This window comes from Anthonomus grandis, chromosome 7 (assembly GCF_022605725.1).
Source record: "Anthonomus grandis grandis chromosome 7, icAntGran1.3, whole genome shotgun sequence".
NCBI lineage: Eukaryota > Metazoa > Arthropoda > Insecta > Coleoptera > Curculionidae > Anthonomus > Anthonomus grandis.
The window spans coordinates 24,278,785-24,297,668 of NC_065552.1; the positions used below are offsets into that span (position 1 = coordinate 24,278,785).

Below are 18,884 nucleotides of genomic sequence, written 5' to 3' on the forward strand. Positions count from 1 at the left end.
CAGGTCCCCCATCGCAAATCCTATTTGTTTTCTCTCTATTAAGTAATAATTTGCTTGATGCAAACCATTCCTCAGTCACCTTCAAGGCCAGTCGAGATCTTTGAAGCGACGATTGCAGGCAGAGATCCTCCATGAACCATGATCGTTGTATCAGTGTGAATTTATTTGAAAATCTATCAATACCACTCTTGTGACCTTCTATCATGCTACAGATGATTCTTTTGATAGAGGTTCTTTTCCTGGATGTTTGAAATTGTCACTTGTTATTTTCCTTCATAAAGGAGGTAACAAATGTTCCGTGAAATTTTCGGCCAATATCCCTTTTGTGAGCAATTGCAATTAACAGAAATCAATTTAATTAAAACTCCTAAGCAGTTTAAGGCTTTCAGGCAGCAAAGGCAAGACATGGAGATATCCTGCCTTAACTTCCTGAACAACATCTATTTTAGACTTAATAGTGATGATGCAGCTCTAGCAGTATTACGTGGAAGGCGTTTGATGGTATGAATCACTTCATTTCAAAAAGTACGGTTCTAGAGGAAATATATTATTATGTTTTAGGTTCTGACGATTTGTTAATAATAAAAAACTGGTTTAATCTATAGTAAGCATAGCAAAATTAAATCTCTTTATTGTTTTAGTGTAATAGAGTGCAACATAAACAAAATATGGGGGAGTCAATTCAAGCCATTCATTCAAAAGTTTACGATATTATTACTCACGAAAAGAGCGGTTTAGTCAAGCTTTGGGCTATCGAAAACAATACTGGTTATAAGTACGTCCAAAGTACATTTGAATAATGTGCCGAGCCATAATTGTTCTTCCATTTTCAGAGTACAAAGGACCTTCAATTGTTATGGCGGTTTTTGCAAGAGTGTACTTATTGACGAGCAACTTGTTTTGCCCCAAGACCAGGGCAGTGTGGAGGCCATAGATTTAGATACATTCAAGACTGTTAGAAAATATGTACCTGATAAAAATGAAAACTTAGGGAGTGTCATGTGCCTTGAAAAGTTTGACATAGGAGGGGTGGCCTATCTTTTGGTCGGTTATGAGAGTGGTAAGACTACAAATTTAGATTTTACTCTTGAATTTTGACTTTGATAAGGTTTTTTGTTTATAGAATTGTAGTATTATGAGATTTCTTACTAATTAATTTTGGTATTCATTTTTAATGTAATATTTATTCATAATTAAAAATATATGATTGATTGTATGTGTTTGTGGATGTGTTGTTGACAGATTTGCTAAGAACCCGAAGATTTATATATTTTTTTTTACGCGGGGTTTTTTTCTTTTGAGTAAAAAGAGTTAATAAAAAAAGTATATGTGTATGAGCATGATTCGAAAAGATTGAACAAACTTAAATTAGACTTCAAGTGCCTGGAATCGAAAAAAACTTTCAATGCCTAAAGGATATGGCAAAATATTTCTAATTCTCAAAAACTATACAAATAGCATCAAATCCCCGGAATAAGAGAAAAAAATTAATCCTAAAAGCCTGAAAGTTGTGAGAAATTCAATGCCCAGAAAAGATAAGAAACGCCGGCAATTATCTCAAGGCAAAGATAATTCTCTTTAAAAAACCTGCAACCCAACATTGAAAGTCCAACTCAACATTCAGTTTTCTTAAATTGCATTATAATGTACATGTTGCATTTTGCAAATATACCCCACATAAATATAAAGTGAATAGCGGTACTCCTCAGGTAGCAATCTTGCTTCTTTTTTGTTTTCTATTTTTATCAATGACATATCTGTTAACATTTTAAGCAATAGTCTTCTGTTTGCTGACAACCTAAAGCTATTTCGCCGTGATAACTTAGTGATATTAATTTAATCTACAACTGGTGCAAGATGAATAGGTTAATAGGTTTTCCTTAATATTGTAAAGTGTAAAAAGATGCCGATTTTTTGCTGAAAAATGAAATTAGCTTTGACTATACATTAAATGGAAAATTCTTTCTAACTGTGACGATGTTCGTGATTTGTTAGACTTGAATCTGTTCAACGTAAATTTCTGAAACGTATCCCTTTTGAAGTTGATGGAGTTTACCCAGCAGATTCAATATGCTTTCCCTTCATCAGGAAACCATTTGCGCTAGTTTGCTTTTTCTTTTCAAATTATGTAATGGCCATATTAACTGGCCGGAATTGCTAGCAGCTCTACACTTACTAGAAGAGAAAACATTTTTTACTTTACAACATATAGCATTTAACAAAGAAAGAGCCTTTATACAGAGCATGCTCTTGGTTTAACTTTATCCATTTGCATCTGGATGTCGTTGTCTTTAACATGTCTTCTCGACATGTTAAAAAATTCTTGTAAGCCGATTTAGTTAATGTACTTTTTGTGCTTTTTTTTTAAATATGTTATGATTACCTATTAGATATGTTTTTATATATGATTATTATTATTTTTTATTATATATGCTTATATTTTCATATATTGTCTTAGTGATTAGGATTAGATTCCGGTCAGACAATAAATATTTTTGAATTTGAATATGTAGTGCAACTTACCACACAACTAGCGAAACCATCAAATTATTGAAGGCACATTTTGATGAACAAATTATCTTGCTGAAACATCAGTTTGCGAACAACGGCCTCTAAAACTGTGCGATTTGATTCAATTCGTTTTTTTGAGTAGTCTTTGGGGGTACTATGTCGACAAACAAAAGCACAAAAAAAAAGCATTAACAGCAGACTATAGATAATTAAATTAAAATGAATGTATCCAATGATAAAATGAGCATTGCACATTATAATGGTAGTTTATTATGCTTTAACTTTAATAAACTTTATAGAGAAAGTTTGATATAGTAGGATAATCAAATTTTATATTTCAAATTTTCAAATACTTAATCCTCCGAGTCATCATAACCCTTTGGAACAGTGTTGGATTGTAAACATGAAAATAAAAACGTCTTACTTTGGACCCCTTTATCGCCTTTAAGGGACCAATTTAAGCATGTGTATTGAAGACCTAGAAAACTCAATATCAAATTGTTTCTTTCAGTTTAATTTAATAAATTTTTTGGTGTTTACTTAAACATCGACCTCTTATTAACAAATAATGCAAGGACTTTTATTTTTCAGAAATTTATGAAAAAACATATCCCTCATCAGCTACTAAAGCAACCTACTAGGATCACACATACATCTAATCGTTGACGTCTGAGCTCATTACATTTGAGCCTATTATTTGTTTAGATACACACGTTTTGAATATGTCTGATATATCACTGCTTGATGGTAACTGAACTGGAATTTTCTAAGGCTAAACAATCTTTCAAAAGACCGGCATTTATAGGATTTATATCTGATGTTGAATTAGGCGATGGTTTCATTTTTTTAAAATAACTTAACTCATCTCTTTAACCGCCATGTGCTCTGGAAAACGCCACGGTTCACTAAAGCTGCTGCCCCCTGGTTAACCGATAATGTTATGTTTATGATAAAGTTAAGTAAAAAAACTTTAACAACGTAGAAGAAATTAAAAACGAAATCTACTTTAAAGGAGATAAGATAGGCTTATCTTTAGCATAAATTTAAAACGAATCCAAGAGGCTTTTGGTGCCTTCTGCAAAAACTGAATATTAATAGTAAACAAAAAAGTACTATTACGGATTTCCCGTGGGTTCACTAAATAAGCACACTTGAACACTTAACACAGCTACGTCAAATTGTGGCTTGTACATTGCCCAAAAAGTCTGGCCGTCAAAAGTTGCAGGCTTTATATTCTTCGAGATGCTGTAATAGCTTAATCCCACCGATGGTTGCCTTTTTATTCGGGTAATTTCGGTCTGTAAGTTGTTTACACAGTCCGTTATGTCCTTCATCTCGTTTCCTATTTTCTGTTCTCCTCGAATTTCTTTTATTTCATGTTTTCTTTTTGCCCGTTCGCCCATAAAAGCAGCTTGCATTAATTTCTGGAATCTTTCCTCTTGTTCATGCTTTTTTTGGCGTCTTCTTTCCTCATCATGTTGCTGCCGGTTTGCCTCCTCTTGTATTTCCTGTCGCCGTCGCTTTTCCATTTTATTCATAAATTCGGACATGTTCATTTGGTCCATTTCGGTACTTTGCTTTCTTGTGTTTACCATGAAAATTTTTAATTCGTTTTCCTGATCCTCTTCAACGTCTGCTCTCTTAATACTTGGACGGATAAAATTTGTTACGGATTTCCCGTGGATTCAATAAATAAGCACACTTGAACACTAAACTTTTATTCACTAATGCACTTATAATCATTTATTGATTAGTTAGCATACTCAATTCACAATTATACACTTAAATTTAACATCGGATCAGGCCAATCAATTTATACCCAATAAGATTCTTCTACTAATTTCTACAATTTTAACAGACTGTTATTTAAGTACAAATATAGACGAATCTAAATCAATTAAAATAATTCGGCTAAGATAGGGCCGTAGTAAGGCAACTTAGTAACAGTACTATTTAATATAATCAAAATTACATAACGGGGAGAAGCCAAAGAGTTTGTATTGGATCACAAGCTTCTACTTATTTCCATGTCCAGAAAGGTGTTCCTCAAGGGTCAATCTTTTGACAACTTCTATTTTCCTTATATTTGACTTTCATAGTTATTTAGTAAATTTTAATTGTCATCAATATGCGGATGACACTTAAATTTATTTCTCATTTTTTAACTTAACGTAAACCACCCTGCGGCAAGTATCAAGTTTGATCTTTTATCTAATATGAAATATCCAAGGCTAACAAGCTCATTCCTAATAATTCTAAATTTAAGCTACTGTTGTTTGGATCTCAGTCTCATGACAATTTCGAAAATTCAAGTTGAGGGCATGATTGGCTCCTTCTGTGCGTGACAAAAATTTAGGAATTTGAATTAACAATAATGATACTTCAGAGTGCTTAGCTAAATTAAAACTATTATCCACTCGCAAAGATACTCTTCCCTCTAATATTAAGTTAAGATAATGCATCCATTAGTTTTATCTACTTTTTTTTATTGTAATGTACTCTATTCGCCTAGATTTAATCACAAGGAAAAACAGAGTTAGCAAAGGGTTCAGACTTTCTCTAAAATTTTGGCTACATGGTACAAATGGTATGAAATTTGACCATTTAGTGCTTTTATTCGAAACGTCAAAGTGATTAAATTAAAAAAAAAAATGGTATCTAGTGCACCATATTTAAAATGAATAAATTGTATTATGGACTCCCACGTATCTTTTTAATAAACTTGTGTCCCACTCTACCGTCCATGATCGACATACTCGTGACTGCAATATCCTTATCATTCCTAAACACAAGTTATAATGCGCTTAAAACTCTCTCTAGTAAGATAAAATCTGTTTTCCCTCTATCCAACTTGAGGAATAAAATTAAAAAGACTCTCTTAAAGCTTTCGTAAGAGTCAATCAATTTTTCCGTTATATCGGCTATAGATATAGTACTGGATATTCTATTCAATTATTCATTTTTCAGCCATTAATTGACTTTAATTTTTTCTAATATTCGTATCTTCATATTATTTTTTCTTTGTACTAGTTTTTCATTATTTATTTTCAGTTAAAAATATTATTTTATGAAAATATTTTTAGTTGCACGGTTAGATAGAGTAGTTGTGTTAAATCTCGCCATCTGTTCGAATTACTCATTTTATGTAATTTTTGCAATTAAAAAAACGTTTATTAATATTATTTTAACTTGTTAGTTCTTTGGAGATCACCGATTTATATCTATTCCCGAAAAATAATTTCATTCAACGTAAAATGCATAGAATAAAGTTGGAAATTAGTCTCTGACAAAAAAGTTCACTCAAATTTACTTAATGGTGTAATATACACTATGTAATGCAACTTTTTAAATAATTTGTATGAGTGAAGATGTGATTTTTGTTATTTAATTTCTTGCTTAAAAAGTATTTCCAATTAAATTTTATAACTATGTAAAATTATTTTATGGTAATACAGTGTTGGATTTTAGGAAATTTAATTTTGTTTGACTTCTCTACGGGCAGGCCAGTTTGTCAACTAACATTAAAAGAGTTCATCACGTCCGTCACTTTTGACCCGGTATCTTGCAGAGGTGTTGTTTCCAATTCGTCTAATACGTTACAAGTTTTTAGGTAAATAGTAACTACTTTATTACCGTGTTGAATTGATTCACACACGTTTATTTCCATAGAATCGATCCAGAATGTCTCGAGATGACGTTACAAGCTGAATTGGCTTTGCCGAATGACGGTTGCCAGATTGTCAAGTTTAGACCCGACCATAGACTTTTAATGGCCGGAGGATGGGATGGAAGATTGAGGTATGCCATTTTAAGATTATCGATTATTTTCTTATATAACTTTTGCAAAATTATGAATTCTTACATGAAATACCTCTCTATATTATTAGATCCATGCCCAAAAATGACGTTTTTCTTACTTTTAACACGTCCGTAGATATTTAGAAGGCTATTTCATGTTAAAAAACCGAGATTTATTATAAATACAACAAATGTCACTAAAAAGAAGGGTGACTTGCATGAAAATAAAATCTTACATAAAAATACATTTGTTTGCAAAAATCAGTATGAGCGCCTCTGGCAGCCAACACAGCTGTAACCCGACAAAAGGCATAGGGCAGAGGTTTGTAGGTTCTGGTATGGGTTAGGTTTTTTACTGATAAATTCAAAACGACTTCATATTTTCCAAATCCATTGATACTGTTTGAAAGCTAGACTTGTATACTTTATAATGTGATGAAAATTTTTAAAGAAATTAAAAAAAAAGAATCTCTTTCTTCATGATAAGTTGCACATTAAAAGAGTCCGATGCATTTCAAATGAACAGGTCGTTGACATTCACAGATTTTATTGAATTCTTAGAAGTTAATTTTTGCAATAAACTGTTTTAATAAATAATAGAAAAGTCAGCAGCTTCGAATAATGATGATTCCTTCTTTGAACATATTTGTTTTAGGATTTATTCATGGAGAACCCTTAGAGTTTTGGCAATTCTTACGGAACACAAGAAACAAATATCCGACGTTCAATTTTCGCCAAATATTGTAAGATACTGGGATTCCAAAATTTTTGCAACAGGTACAGTCTTATCCACACTTTAATATACAGTATTGGCCAAAAGTAGATGAGAACACAAAAAATTAAAATAAAACAGGAATTTTAATATTTTTTGTTTGTCATAACAAATTTCTCTCAGTGTAACATAAAGCAAATATTTAGTTTTTGCAACGGACAATAAGGTAAGATCGCAAACACATTTTTTGACTTTTTTTTTGACTGGCCAGAAGTAGATGAACAAAACACATGTACTGAGACATTTTTATTTTGTGTATTGCTTTCAATATCAGTTTAGCCACTTAATAGTTGTTTAGCCTTTCTGCCATTATGCCACGCGGTATTAAGTTTTCTGAAGACGTGCAGCAGCGTGTAATTGACGCCTACCAAAAAGAAGTCCTGCAATGTGAGAATTCAAGACAATTTCAAATGGGAAGTTCAGCCGTCCATTACATTTTAAAAAGATTTTATGACAAAGAAAATGTTATAGCCAAACCTAAATCTGATCGCCCCCAAAAAGTCGATTTAAATTTAAAACAAAGCGATTCAAAGAATTTCTAAAGAAAATCCATTTTTGTCATCCAACAAAATAAAAGGCAAAATTGAGGAAATGGGATATCAGCCAGTAAGTGCAAGACCATACGGCGGAAACTAGTGGAAATGCAGCTGTTTTCAAGAATACCGACAAATAAACCGCTGATTAAAAAAAAAATTAAAAATGTAAAGGTGGGCCATCTATTGGTCCGATTTTGACAGCCTGTCGATAGTGGCGCTGTCAACTTTAGCAGCATATGTTGTTGATTATAGGTTAGTTCTAACCTTCTGCTGAACAAATATAAATCGGTTTTCTTTAGAAGAACGCTTTGAAATACTGAAAACTTATTTTGAATGCCGGTCTCTCATGAGTGAAACAGTGCGAAAATTGCGTACAAAATTTGGAAGAAATCAAGCGTCCACTACGCGTGCTATTGGAAAATTGGTGCGTAAAGTTCGTGAAACTGGGATGGTCGATGCCAGACGTGTGCCGCATACACGTCCGGTGCGTACAGCTGAAGCAATCGCTGCAGTGACCGAAAGTGTTCGTCAAAACCCCAGTACATCGACCCGGCGCAGAAGTCAACAAGTGGCCATTTCACGAACCACTCTGAGGAGGATTTCGTACAAAGACCTCGGTTTTTTGCGTACAAAATCCAACTCATTCAGGAATTGAAACCGAATGACCTTCCACAACGATTACGCTTCGCAGAGTGGACTTAAAATGAGTTGAACGATGACCCAAATTTCGCACGAAAAATCATCTTTTCTGACGAAGCTCATTTTTACCTCGGCGGCTACGTTAACAAACAAAATTGCAGAATTTAGGGAACGGACAATCCACACGTCGTCGTACAGAAGTCAATGCATCCAGCCCGAGTCACTGTGTGGTGTGGATTTTGTAGTGGTGCCGTGATTGGTGCTTTCTTTTTTGAAAATGCAGAAGGTCGCGCCGTGACAGACGATGGTGAACGTTATCGCAACATGATAACTGACTTCTTGTGGCAAGAATTGAAAGATATCGATCTCGACGAATTATGGTTTCAACAAGATGGCGCAACTGAAACAGAATATTCGTGCCGCAATTGCCCAAATTGACCAGGAAACAATGGACAAAGTGCTTGAAAATTGGTGTTCCAGGATGACCTACTGCCCAGCCAGCCGTGGCCAACATTTGAATGAAATCATTTTCCACAGTTAATCGGAAGAAACACTGTATCAAATAAAGCAAAATTCTTTGAAAAAAAATCAACTTTTGTGTATTTAATTATCTAATCAAAATGGGACCAATAGATGGCCCACCCTATAAATGGGTAATATAACATAAGGACTGGACTTTGAATCAATGGAAACGAGTGTGTTTTAGTGACAAATCTAAATACAATTTATTTTCTTCGGATAGGATTCGTCATGTCACTAGTCTCCGTAATACCCGTTTGTTACCGAAATATATTCGGCCAACAGTAAAGCACGGTGGGGAGTCAGTTATGATCTGGCAATGTTTCTCGGGATTTGAAGTGGGCCCTCTATACAAAGTAAATGGCATAATGGATAGGTTTATGTATAAAGGTCTATTACAAAATATTTTGCTATCTTACCTGGAAGAAAAGATGCCATTATTACATAATTTTCACCATGATTACGACCCAAAACATGCATGACAATTGGTAAAACGGTTTTTAGAAGATGCAAAGATCCCCGTTTTAGAGTGGCCATCTCAATCCCCGGACCTAAACCCAATTGAAAACTTATGGGAAATATTAGATCAACAATTTATGTCAAAAGCTTATAAAAATAAAGATGATTTGTTTGTTGCTTTGAACGACGCCTGGGAAAACATGGATCCTGCAATAATCAAAAGACTTCTTGAGTCTATGCCAAAAAGATTCCTGGAAGTGAGTCGCAATAAGGGTTATTATACAAAGTATTAGTTTAGGTTTTTTTACAAGATATTTTTAAGAATCTTTTTTTTTTAATTTGGAAGTTAGTAGAATTTAATTTAATTTTTGTTCATCTATTTTTGTCCAACCAATAATTTTTTAATATTTTCTAAAAAATGTAATCAACAAAAGAAGAAAATAATGCGCGTTTTATTTACTCAGTTATGTACAAATATAATCAAGTGATATTTAAAAAAAAAAAATAGTAATCGGAAAATAACGCTAAAGAACAATTTTTTTATTATGTGTTTCAAACACTTTTGGCCAATATTGTATGTTATTTTGTATAATGAAATATTGTCAAGAATGTATTATTAAAAAAATGAAATCTGCCCGTAAAAAATTATTTCATTACTTCACTACCTTTTAGTCAAGATAACATTCCTATACAAGATGATAAATTAAAGGGTTAAATGATAAATTTCCGTAAAAAATATTGAATGTGGATCGTCGTGCAAACCTAAACGAAAATTTAACAAAAACTCAAGGCGCAGTCAGCTAGTTTCAGCGATGTCGCTTATTTAGTTGACGTTAACAAATCTAAGGTACCTCAAGCGGTTGATAGGTACCAGAAAACAGGAGGGTACGACATGCGACCAGTAGCAGGTCGGTCGCTATCAAATAGGCCCGTAGATAATCGATTTTTGATTCTACAAGTTCTTCGTCGAGGGCATGTAACGGCAACTCAACTGCAACATGACTTAGCTGCCATTCGGAATTTGCGGATATCATCAGAAACCGTAAGACACATCACGAGGCAATCTGGATTAAGGGCCAATAAGTATCTGTTATTCGTTCCTCTCACTAGGGAGTACCGGATAGCACGGTTAGCATTCGCAAGAGAATCCTTAAATTGAAATATAAATGATAGGCGTAACATGCTCTTCACAGATGGGTCCAGATTTTGTTGATACTGCTAAGGTCGATGACTACCTGTTTACAGACGAGATGGTGAGCGTTATTTTCAGTGCAATAAAAGACCAATTTTTTTCAATTTTATTTTATCCAATTTTGGGAGAGAGGCGGCAGGAGCACTGTTTTGGGTACCCTACACCATATTTCAAAAATTTCAACTTCTTTTGAAAACTTACAGTATAGTGCAGTACTGCTTTTGACCTGTCTAAGGCGTTCGACTGCGTTGACCACCAGCTCCTCCTTAACAAACTTGTATATTACAAATTTTTAGTAATATTCAGTCATAAAATATTAAATACAAAACATGTATATTTATTTTTTTTAAATATTTCACAATCATACTTTAACAATCTATATAAAAATAAAATATGAATTTACCAATGGCCCTCCAGAAATTCTTTGTAATTATAAAATGCATTGTCTATTAAAAAATCTGTTAAATATCTGTTAAATTTACTGAGACCGTCTGACAGCAATCGGCAGCTTCCTAAAACATTACAGGTACAACCTAGGTAATTAATTCCTTGCCTTGTGTTCTTTGAAATAGGAAAATAACCGTCTAGATTACTAATAGTTAGTTTTTCTCTATTAGTTTATTAGTAACCTAGCTGTAATCTATAGACGTTGATAAAATCCTATCTGACAGATTGCAGACATTTAGAGTTTGGGGTGTTTTCTTCATCTGAGAAAGTTATACATATCACAAGATTCAATCTGGGGGTTCATCCTTTTTCCTATATAAATACTTATATAAATATTATACATAAATGATTTTCCTTTAACATAATATGTGAAAGCTCAACTCTCTTGCAAATGACTGTAGGCAGGTTCAAAGGAGTATGCAGTAGAGAGGTTGGGGGTTACGCAGACGAGGTGCAAGGGCTTGCTTTGGTACGAATAGGCTGTTGCTGAATAATGAGAACACTAAGAGAGTTATTTTTTTTGCTCAGGTATACGAAAAATATCGATGGCGGTCTGGAGTATCAAGTTCCTAGGTGTACATATTGACCCTAATCTTAAGAGCGACTGTTATATTCATAAGCTTTCAAAAAAGCTACGGAGCTTCTTGTTTGCTCTCCGTACTCCTTCAGAGGTGTTTGTCTCTTGATGCCTTAAAAACTGCATATCATGCCCTTTTCCACTCAGTACTGTAGCGGAATGACCTCTACCTTTAACATAGCTTAATCTATTATAAAATCGGGCGCGCTAAATATTTTTTTTATTTGTGGGAATGCATGACATTCTTTAAAATCTGCAAGTCCACCCTGATTGTTTCTATGATTATTACTTCCTTTAACATTGTTTAGTAAAGAACTGTGGTGCCTTTTTCCTCCTGGATTACATTATGAAGTTCTAATTTGGGTCAGTGTTTTTTATTATTAAAGGTAAGGTTACAACTGCCTCATTACTTTGCTGGCAATTTAATTTCTTTTTCATTATTAAAGGTTTTAAGATTTAAGTTCCGTTTACTAAAGTGAATAAAGTCCGATTTCCTTATATGTATATTTGTGGTTTCTTTGGCCTACCAACTCTGGAACAAAAATTTAAATATTACAATATAATGACATATGCTGTATTGGCTTTAGATCATGCATCTCAGACTGGGAGAAAATATGTCAAAAGTGGCCCGGATTGCCTTGGAATTAATTTATTTAATAATCTTTCTCATATCAAGGTTCTCCCACTTTATAAATTCTATCTTGAAATAAAGAAAATTCTTCTTGAGAGGGGTTTTTATAAGAAACACAAAATTCAATGGACTTTCTAATTAATTTGTATAATATTGTTCGTTCCCAGTGTTAAGTTTTACCTTGTGTTTTGATGTTTTATATAAATGTTTTAGTTTGTAACTATAGATAAGGTTTTCGTCTCCCCTCGGAACTATGTCTAAGTCCATTAGATTGAACCTGGGTGGCCGTCTAAAAAAGACGCGAGCTCCAGATAAGCAGGAAGAAGAAGAAGAACTTTTATTAATTTTGAGTTGTATATATTCTACTATGTATTTTGCACGTAATATATTGAATTTGAATGCACTGGGGAGGAATATCTTTAAGACGCCACACAAAATTGGTACTGCTTGATGGGGGTTCTTTAACTGCCGACTGATACAATTAAGATATTTTGGAACATGTTGTGCCTTATGCTCCCTTTAATTTATTGATAACGATGTTCTCCTATGTATCTAGAATAGTTACTGAGTATCTTCAGGAGGTCAATATCAGCCAGTATGCAGTATGCAGTCAGTATGCAGTATGCAGCATAGTCAGTATGCAGTCGGGATTTAAATTTGATAGGGCATATTTGGGACTCTGCAGAACGGTGAGATCTAGAAATCTGCTACAGTTATATACAGATTAGCATAAAAAATTATGAGGACTGAATTAATTTAATTTAACCAGTATAAATCCTTAGTATTGTCTTCGAGATAGATTTCGAAGGAACAAAGTGGTCAACCGATCGATATAAGTCCACCAAAGATCCGTTCAAAACTGCCTACAATTATCAGATACGATACTTTCTTGGCGGAGTGTAATAAAGCAAAAAATTATGTTTTCATACAGCATAGACATAAATTATTTTCCATTTGTTGGTTCTATGCTTTTTTTACACTTCTGACTGCATTTGATTTCTATAACCTTTATATTTTAGGTGGAGCAGATGGATCTATTGCCCTTTGGAACGTTTACCACTCGTACACCTACTAAACAGTTTCACCCTTTCGTTTTAAATAATCATAAATTTGGTCAGTACTTTCTCCGTAAAATTCAGCGAATTTAGTAAGTAGATTTAAATTAAAACTAATGTTGTATTGGATTTCGAACCATTTTTCTCATGTGTTTGTTAATACCAAGTTTTAGAAAACCATTAATTACGATTTTGCTTATTTAAATAACCTAATAAGTTTTTACTTTGTTTAATATATGTAGGATGGGTAGGTAGAAGAGTATAAGTAAAAAATTGCCAAATCGAGAAAAACGTGTTTAAGAATTTTAGTGCTGGTAATTTTATGAATATATGTATAAACTTACGTTTTAATTGGAGCAAGAGTTTTAAAAAATATTAATATACTCTCATATTCTTATTAAAAAATGTACTTTATTACCATGTTTGATAACCATGGCACAAAATTACTATGAAATCATCATTACGATAACATTGTATCCTTTTTATTAAAAGACAAATGTATAAATAAATGTTATAAAAAGTACAATTTTATTAAATTGAAAAAACCATTTTGCTGAAAGCCAGAACAGATAACAGAACAGAAAAGATGTATCATACGATGACTTAATTTATAGTGTTTTTCTTCATGATTCATTATTTTTTTCCACTGCCACAGAGCTATATTAGAATGTAATTTTTACAAAAAAAATTAATTACTTAATATAATATGCTAAATTTGTTTTTCTTTATTAATTACGGTCTCCTTAGCCAAAAACATAATTTGATAAGGTAACTAACTTCATAGGATTTTGGTTGATAAATAATTTAATTCTTTTGCTCACTGCCACAGAGCGATAAAAAAATTAAAATTTTTAAAGAAAAATTATATTTCTTATTGTCTGATAGATTTTAAAAAAAATTATTTTCGGATAAATTCGAAAATAAAAAAACACCTAATAAAATATTTAAAAAAATATATGTTTTATTTGTAAATGAAACTACAAGTAAAAAAGAACAAAGCGTAACTCTTTTAAAAAAAAAACACATCAGTTTAAACAAAAGTCTTTATTTGATTCCTATTTGGGCATATTTTCCCTTGACTTCAGCCTGTTTCGTATATACCTGTCTTTTTTTTCACTTCCACAGACAGAAGCCAAAGCTTCTGTTACTATTTTGACACCCCTCTCAACTGCTTGCGTATGACAAGGGTATGCTGTTACGTATGCCAAAAGACTGGTTTCAGGATTCTGAACAACTTCTTCTAGTTAGTCCTTTGATAGTTTTATAGTTACAGGAGGCTCTGTCCATAAAACTTTTTGGCAGTCGATAATTTCAAAATACTCCTTAGCGTCAAAAATAAACTCTGGTACTATAAGATGTCGATGATCTTTGTAATTTAACTGCCTACTCTTCAAAATTCTTTGGAATCTTAGTTGTCTTATGTATTTACGTTCGTCAAATAACATAGACAAAATAATATTTTCTGGGCTTCCAAAGTATCCATTTCTTTGAATGGTTTTATACACTAAATCTTTTAATTCTGGTTGTAAATAGTCGTAGAGGCTTATGGTTTTGAATAAATGTCTTGCACCATAAATGCATAACGGTTGAGCCTTAATGCAAAACCACATGGGCGCATATACTTTCATTACAAAATGGCTTAGTATTTGTAAATTTTCTGAAGGGTTTTGAGTTGCTACATATAAACGAAGAATGCGGGAAGCAGTGGTAAGCCCGCGAGAATGAACCATTTTCCCAGGCTGCCTCCTAGATAGTTGAAACTGAACAAACACCGCTTTTAACTGCTTGACAAATATCGTACAGATATTTTTGATCTATGCAAAGATCGTCGCTCCGGAATTCGTCAACTGATGATTCTATTTTTAAAAATAAAGTTACAGGAAGCGTTTCGCAGATTTGCAGTTGTTTTCCAAGAGGCTCGGAAAACGCACGTGGTCCACTGGTATTGCCATCCAGTTTTTCAAATAGATGTCTTAGGGGCAACTCATTGGCGTATAGCTGACAGTCAAACCACTGCAGGGGCCTTCCAATTTTATTCTCCGTTAACACTATAATGCCTCCCTTACGCCCTGTGTTTGTGACAGTACCATCACAGCCAACGACCTCTAATATGTTGAGGTTCAAATTACATTTTTGTAAAAACTCCAAGATTTTATTTACTATATTCACAGCAGTGCCAGACTTAGGACAAATGTGACCCAGATACTTAGCACCAGGTTCTTCTATCATTGTGATATGCTCTTCCACCACAGTTTTCCTTGCATTTTCCTGGAACACTAAAGTCTTGTCTTTCCGTCCATCCAAGTAGAGACCACGTAAAAATAATGGAATAGAATCGTCCTGAACTTCAGTTTTTTTCTTTTCTCTTGCTCTTCTTATTTTGTTCTTATCGATGACATTTGTTTTCCTTTGTGGACCTATAACACCAAAATCTAGGAGCACCGCTGAGGCAATTGCTGCTCCTGCTCGGTCGGAAACCGAATACCGGTCTAGTGTTTCAGCTAATCTCGGTATTTCCTTCAAATTGCATTCTGAAGTACTAGGCAAATTTGATGTCCTAGGTGGGAAATTAAATACCTCAGGGAACGTCGCACTAGAGGAGCTTGCATACAAATTGGAGTTGGAAAAGTCTTCACTGTCAGATTTATCACACACATCTGTCAGTAATTCAGAAGACGATAATTCTTTTTTATTGACTATTACACTAGTTGATTCTGAAGTGTGAAACTTGAAAAACTGTGAAAGCTTTTTTCTCCTTTTGCAAAAGTTTCTGGGACTCAACTAAATCAAGGGAACCAATCTTCATTTTGCGGCAAGTTCTCTGGTCTAGAAGAAATGCTCTTTCCAGTCGAGGTATCTAAAAAATGGGTAATAAGTTTTTAAACAAAGTTTGTTAAACTAATAAGGAATAAAAGTTTACCTTGTATTTCTTTGGACAATTACATGAAATGGTTTCAGCATCTTTACCTTTACATTTACAAGTCGCTATGTCAAACAAGGTTTCACTGTTGCTTAAAAATGATTCCAGTTGAGATTTGTAACTAAGAACATTTTGTCTTTTCTTAAATGGTTTAAGAATTTGTCTTCGTTTTTCTTGATATTTTCTCAATAAGAAAATAATACTTTGGTGGCTTATGATTGGAATTGAAGCCTTGATCCAAACGCTTTTTACTTTCTGAGCCACAATTTCCAAGGCTTCCGGAACAAGTCGATTCTTATTGACACCATTTTTTTCCAAATCGAAACGAACCCACAAAAAACACTTGATAACATCTTTGTATGTTGGTAACTGCGAGTCATTAAATTCACTAGGATCACCAAAAATTGGACACCGCGACGAATTTCTTGTTTTAGCCATTTTCGCAGCCACTACTTCTTACTCGACAGTCGGCAAAGCACTAAAATAAAAATGTCTGTCTGAATTACCTGTGTTGCGCCGCGCTTGCTGTAAAACTGCTGCCGAAGCGTTTGAAAATAAACGCTTCATCTTGTTTTAGGAATATTTACTTAACTATTCGGAGTAATATTATAATATGTAATAATGATGGGTAATAATGTAATTTTTTTTTCAGGTAAAAAAAGTTATAACCCTTATGCTCTAAAAATTATATAATAAAAAATATGAAGATCTGCTTCTAAAAAAATATAATTTTCAATTTTTTCCACTGCCACCACGACTTTTTATATTAAAAAAACAGAGGGTCTTTGTGGCAGTGAAGAAAAATATTTGTCGGGACTATTTTTGTGCTTAAAAATTATGTTTTGCTACAACGCAACTTTTTTGACCCCAGGAGTTGATATTTTACAAAAAAAAAAATTTCGGCCCACCCTACTTCCCACATTCCTTATGAGTTGATTAGTAACGACATTTCCAAGACAAACCCAACTTGGTATTTTTGTATTTTGGCCAGGATTTTCCCAGAATTTGCCTGTGTGACGCGCGCCTTTTGTATAAATATTTACTGGACATCCAACTTTTGTAATGAGTTAACTTAGACTGCTGTCCAAATAAGGCGTATGTCTACCAAATAATAGTTGGACATCCGACCTTTTGCAAGTCTCTGAAATAGTATCGGCTGGGGTTTGGACATGCGCTGTTGCAGCATTCGATAGAACTCATTTTTGGTATATGAAAGGTATAAAAAAGTGAATTTTGCAAAGAATGTGACATCCACCCTTAGTAAACAAAGCCCCATATATGTACTTATACTATTTCATAAAGTAATACAACTTATACTCTTGAAATTAATCTTAATAAAATAATGTTTTCTTTTGAAAGTTTTTTTTTTCGCTGTTTGGACAATTGAGCAGCAACATAAAATATGGCAACGATTACTTATACTCATTTTTCATAAGTTTTAACTTATACTCGTTTGCTCACCTAGCATAGATATATTATCCGTTACTCAGATTTTGTGCCGATACTTTAATACAATTTTGGTTACATACGATGATAAATTTATATACAAAAAAATGATATACTAAACATTAAACAAAAACTAATTAATTATTTCTTATATTGAGAAGCTAGCAAGACAAATTAATTTTACCTGAAAATATCGATTAAAATTCAAAACATTTTTGGTAAAATATAAGCTTAAACCTATTTTAGCTTAACCTTATGTTCGGAATGAAATATTGGTTTTCTAATGCTGTAAAAATGTAAAAAGATTAGGTTATTAATGATTGTAAATAAATATATGTTTAAACGTAAATACAAGAATGCCATTTCAAAATTATCCATTCTCAATTTTTTACTGTTAAGAAAATATTTTTAAAATCAACCAGTCTTGAAGAGAAATTTGAAAAGGTACCTCTAATTAATGAGTCAAGGAGAAATATGTAATTATTTATTCTCTTTATGCATTTATAATATTAAATTGAGATTGGCAAGCTATGAAATTACAACTTGTATATCGTAAAATGATTTAAAAATGAAAATCCTAAAATGTAATCTGTACGAAATGTGATATGTACGTTTCTGGTCTTTATATGTTGGAATAGACTGAATATTAAACGATGCTCGATAACATTTTTAGAAAATGCTAAGAAGCACATACGATGTTCTAAATCTGTATTTTAAAATCTGTAATGCATGTAAATGTTGCTCGCTTCTTAGCATTTTAAATGGACTTAAAAAGAGATGAGAATGCAGAATAAACTTCTAAGATTTTGATTGTGATATTTTTTAACTTGTACCTATATTTTTCCACAAGATAAAGAAAGATTTTTATTGTAAAAGTTGATATAAAATAAAATAATGCGAACTAAATAAGTTTGTTTTTATTGTAACCAATATCTAAATATCCTCAGACTGCAGGTATGTAAAATCGTAACCATATAGGAGAACTCAATTACAGCTTTAGTTCCGCCATTTGTACAAATTCATCAAATAAGTATCTAACTCTGTCTGTCTGTCTTTGATGTATTTACTGAATTACATGCATCCATTGCTAGCAGATTCAATTTTGCCAGTTTTTGGTTCATAAAAGTGGACGCCCATTGGTTTGACTGACATCCGAAAAACCAATGGTTAAGATCGTCAACACTAGTAGTTATATTGCATATTACACAACACAGTATTGTTAGTTTTAACACTCCATGCATAGGATTCTTTGTACAAGGTGTTCCAAATTCGAGCCACACCATTGGGTTCACGTAAACTAGAAGAGATACGAGGTCGGTTAAATTGAGGCAAAGTTGCGTAATTCGGTGCTCATTAAAAGGCCCTTTTGAAATTTCACAAAT

At 33.0% G+C, this 18,884-nt stretch overlaps 1 protein-coding gene across 3 annotated transcripts in view; it reads left to right on the forward strand.

Moving 5' to 3' along the window:
• LOC126738328 (guanine nucleotide-binding protein subunit beta-like protein 1) overlaps nucleotides 1-18,312 on the forward strand; it is a 34,187-nt gene extending 15,875 nt beyond the window's left edge. For 2 of the 3 annotated variants that reach the window (XM_050443597.1, XM_050443595.1), the window contains exons 2-7: nucleotides 642-775; nucleotides 834-1,060; nucleotides 5,980-6,121; nucleotides 6,181-6,309; nucleotides 6,965-7,086; nucleotides 13,101-18,312. In XM_050443597.1, coding sequence (XP_050299554.1) covers nucleotides 642-775; nucleotides 834-1,060; nucleotides 5,980-6,121; nucleotides 6,181-6,309; nucleotides 6,965-7,086; nucleotides 13,101-13,156 — 810 coding nt within the window. In that variant the 3' untranslated portion in view covers nucleotides 13,157-18,312. The remainder of the gene's footprint in view (nucleotides 1-641; nucleotides 776-833; nucleotides 1,061-5,979; nucleotides 6,122-6,180; nucleotides 6,310-6,964; nucleotides 7,087-13,100) is intronic. The other variant, XM_050443596.1, reaches the window with a different exon arrangement.
• The last annotated feature ends 572 nt before the right edge of the window (nucleotides 18,313-18,884 follow it).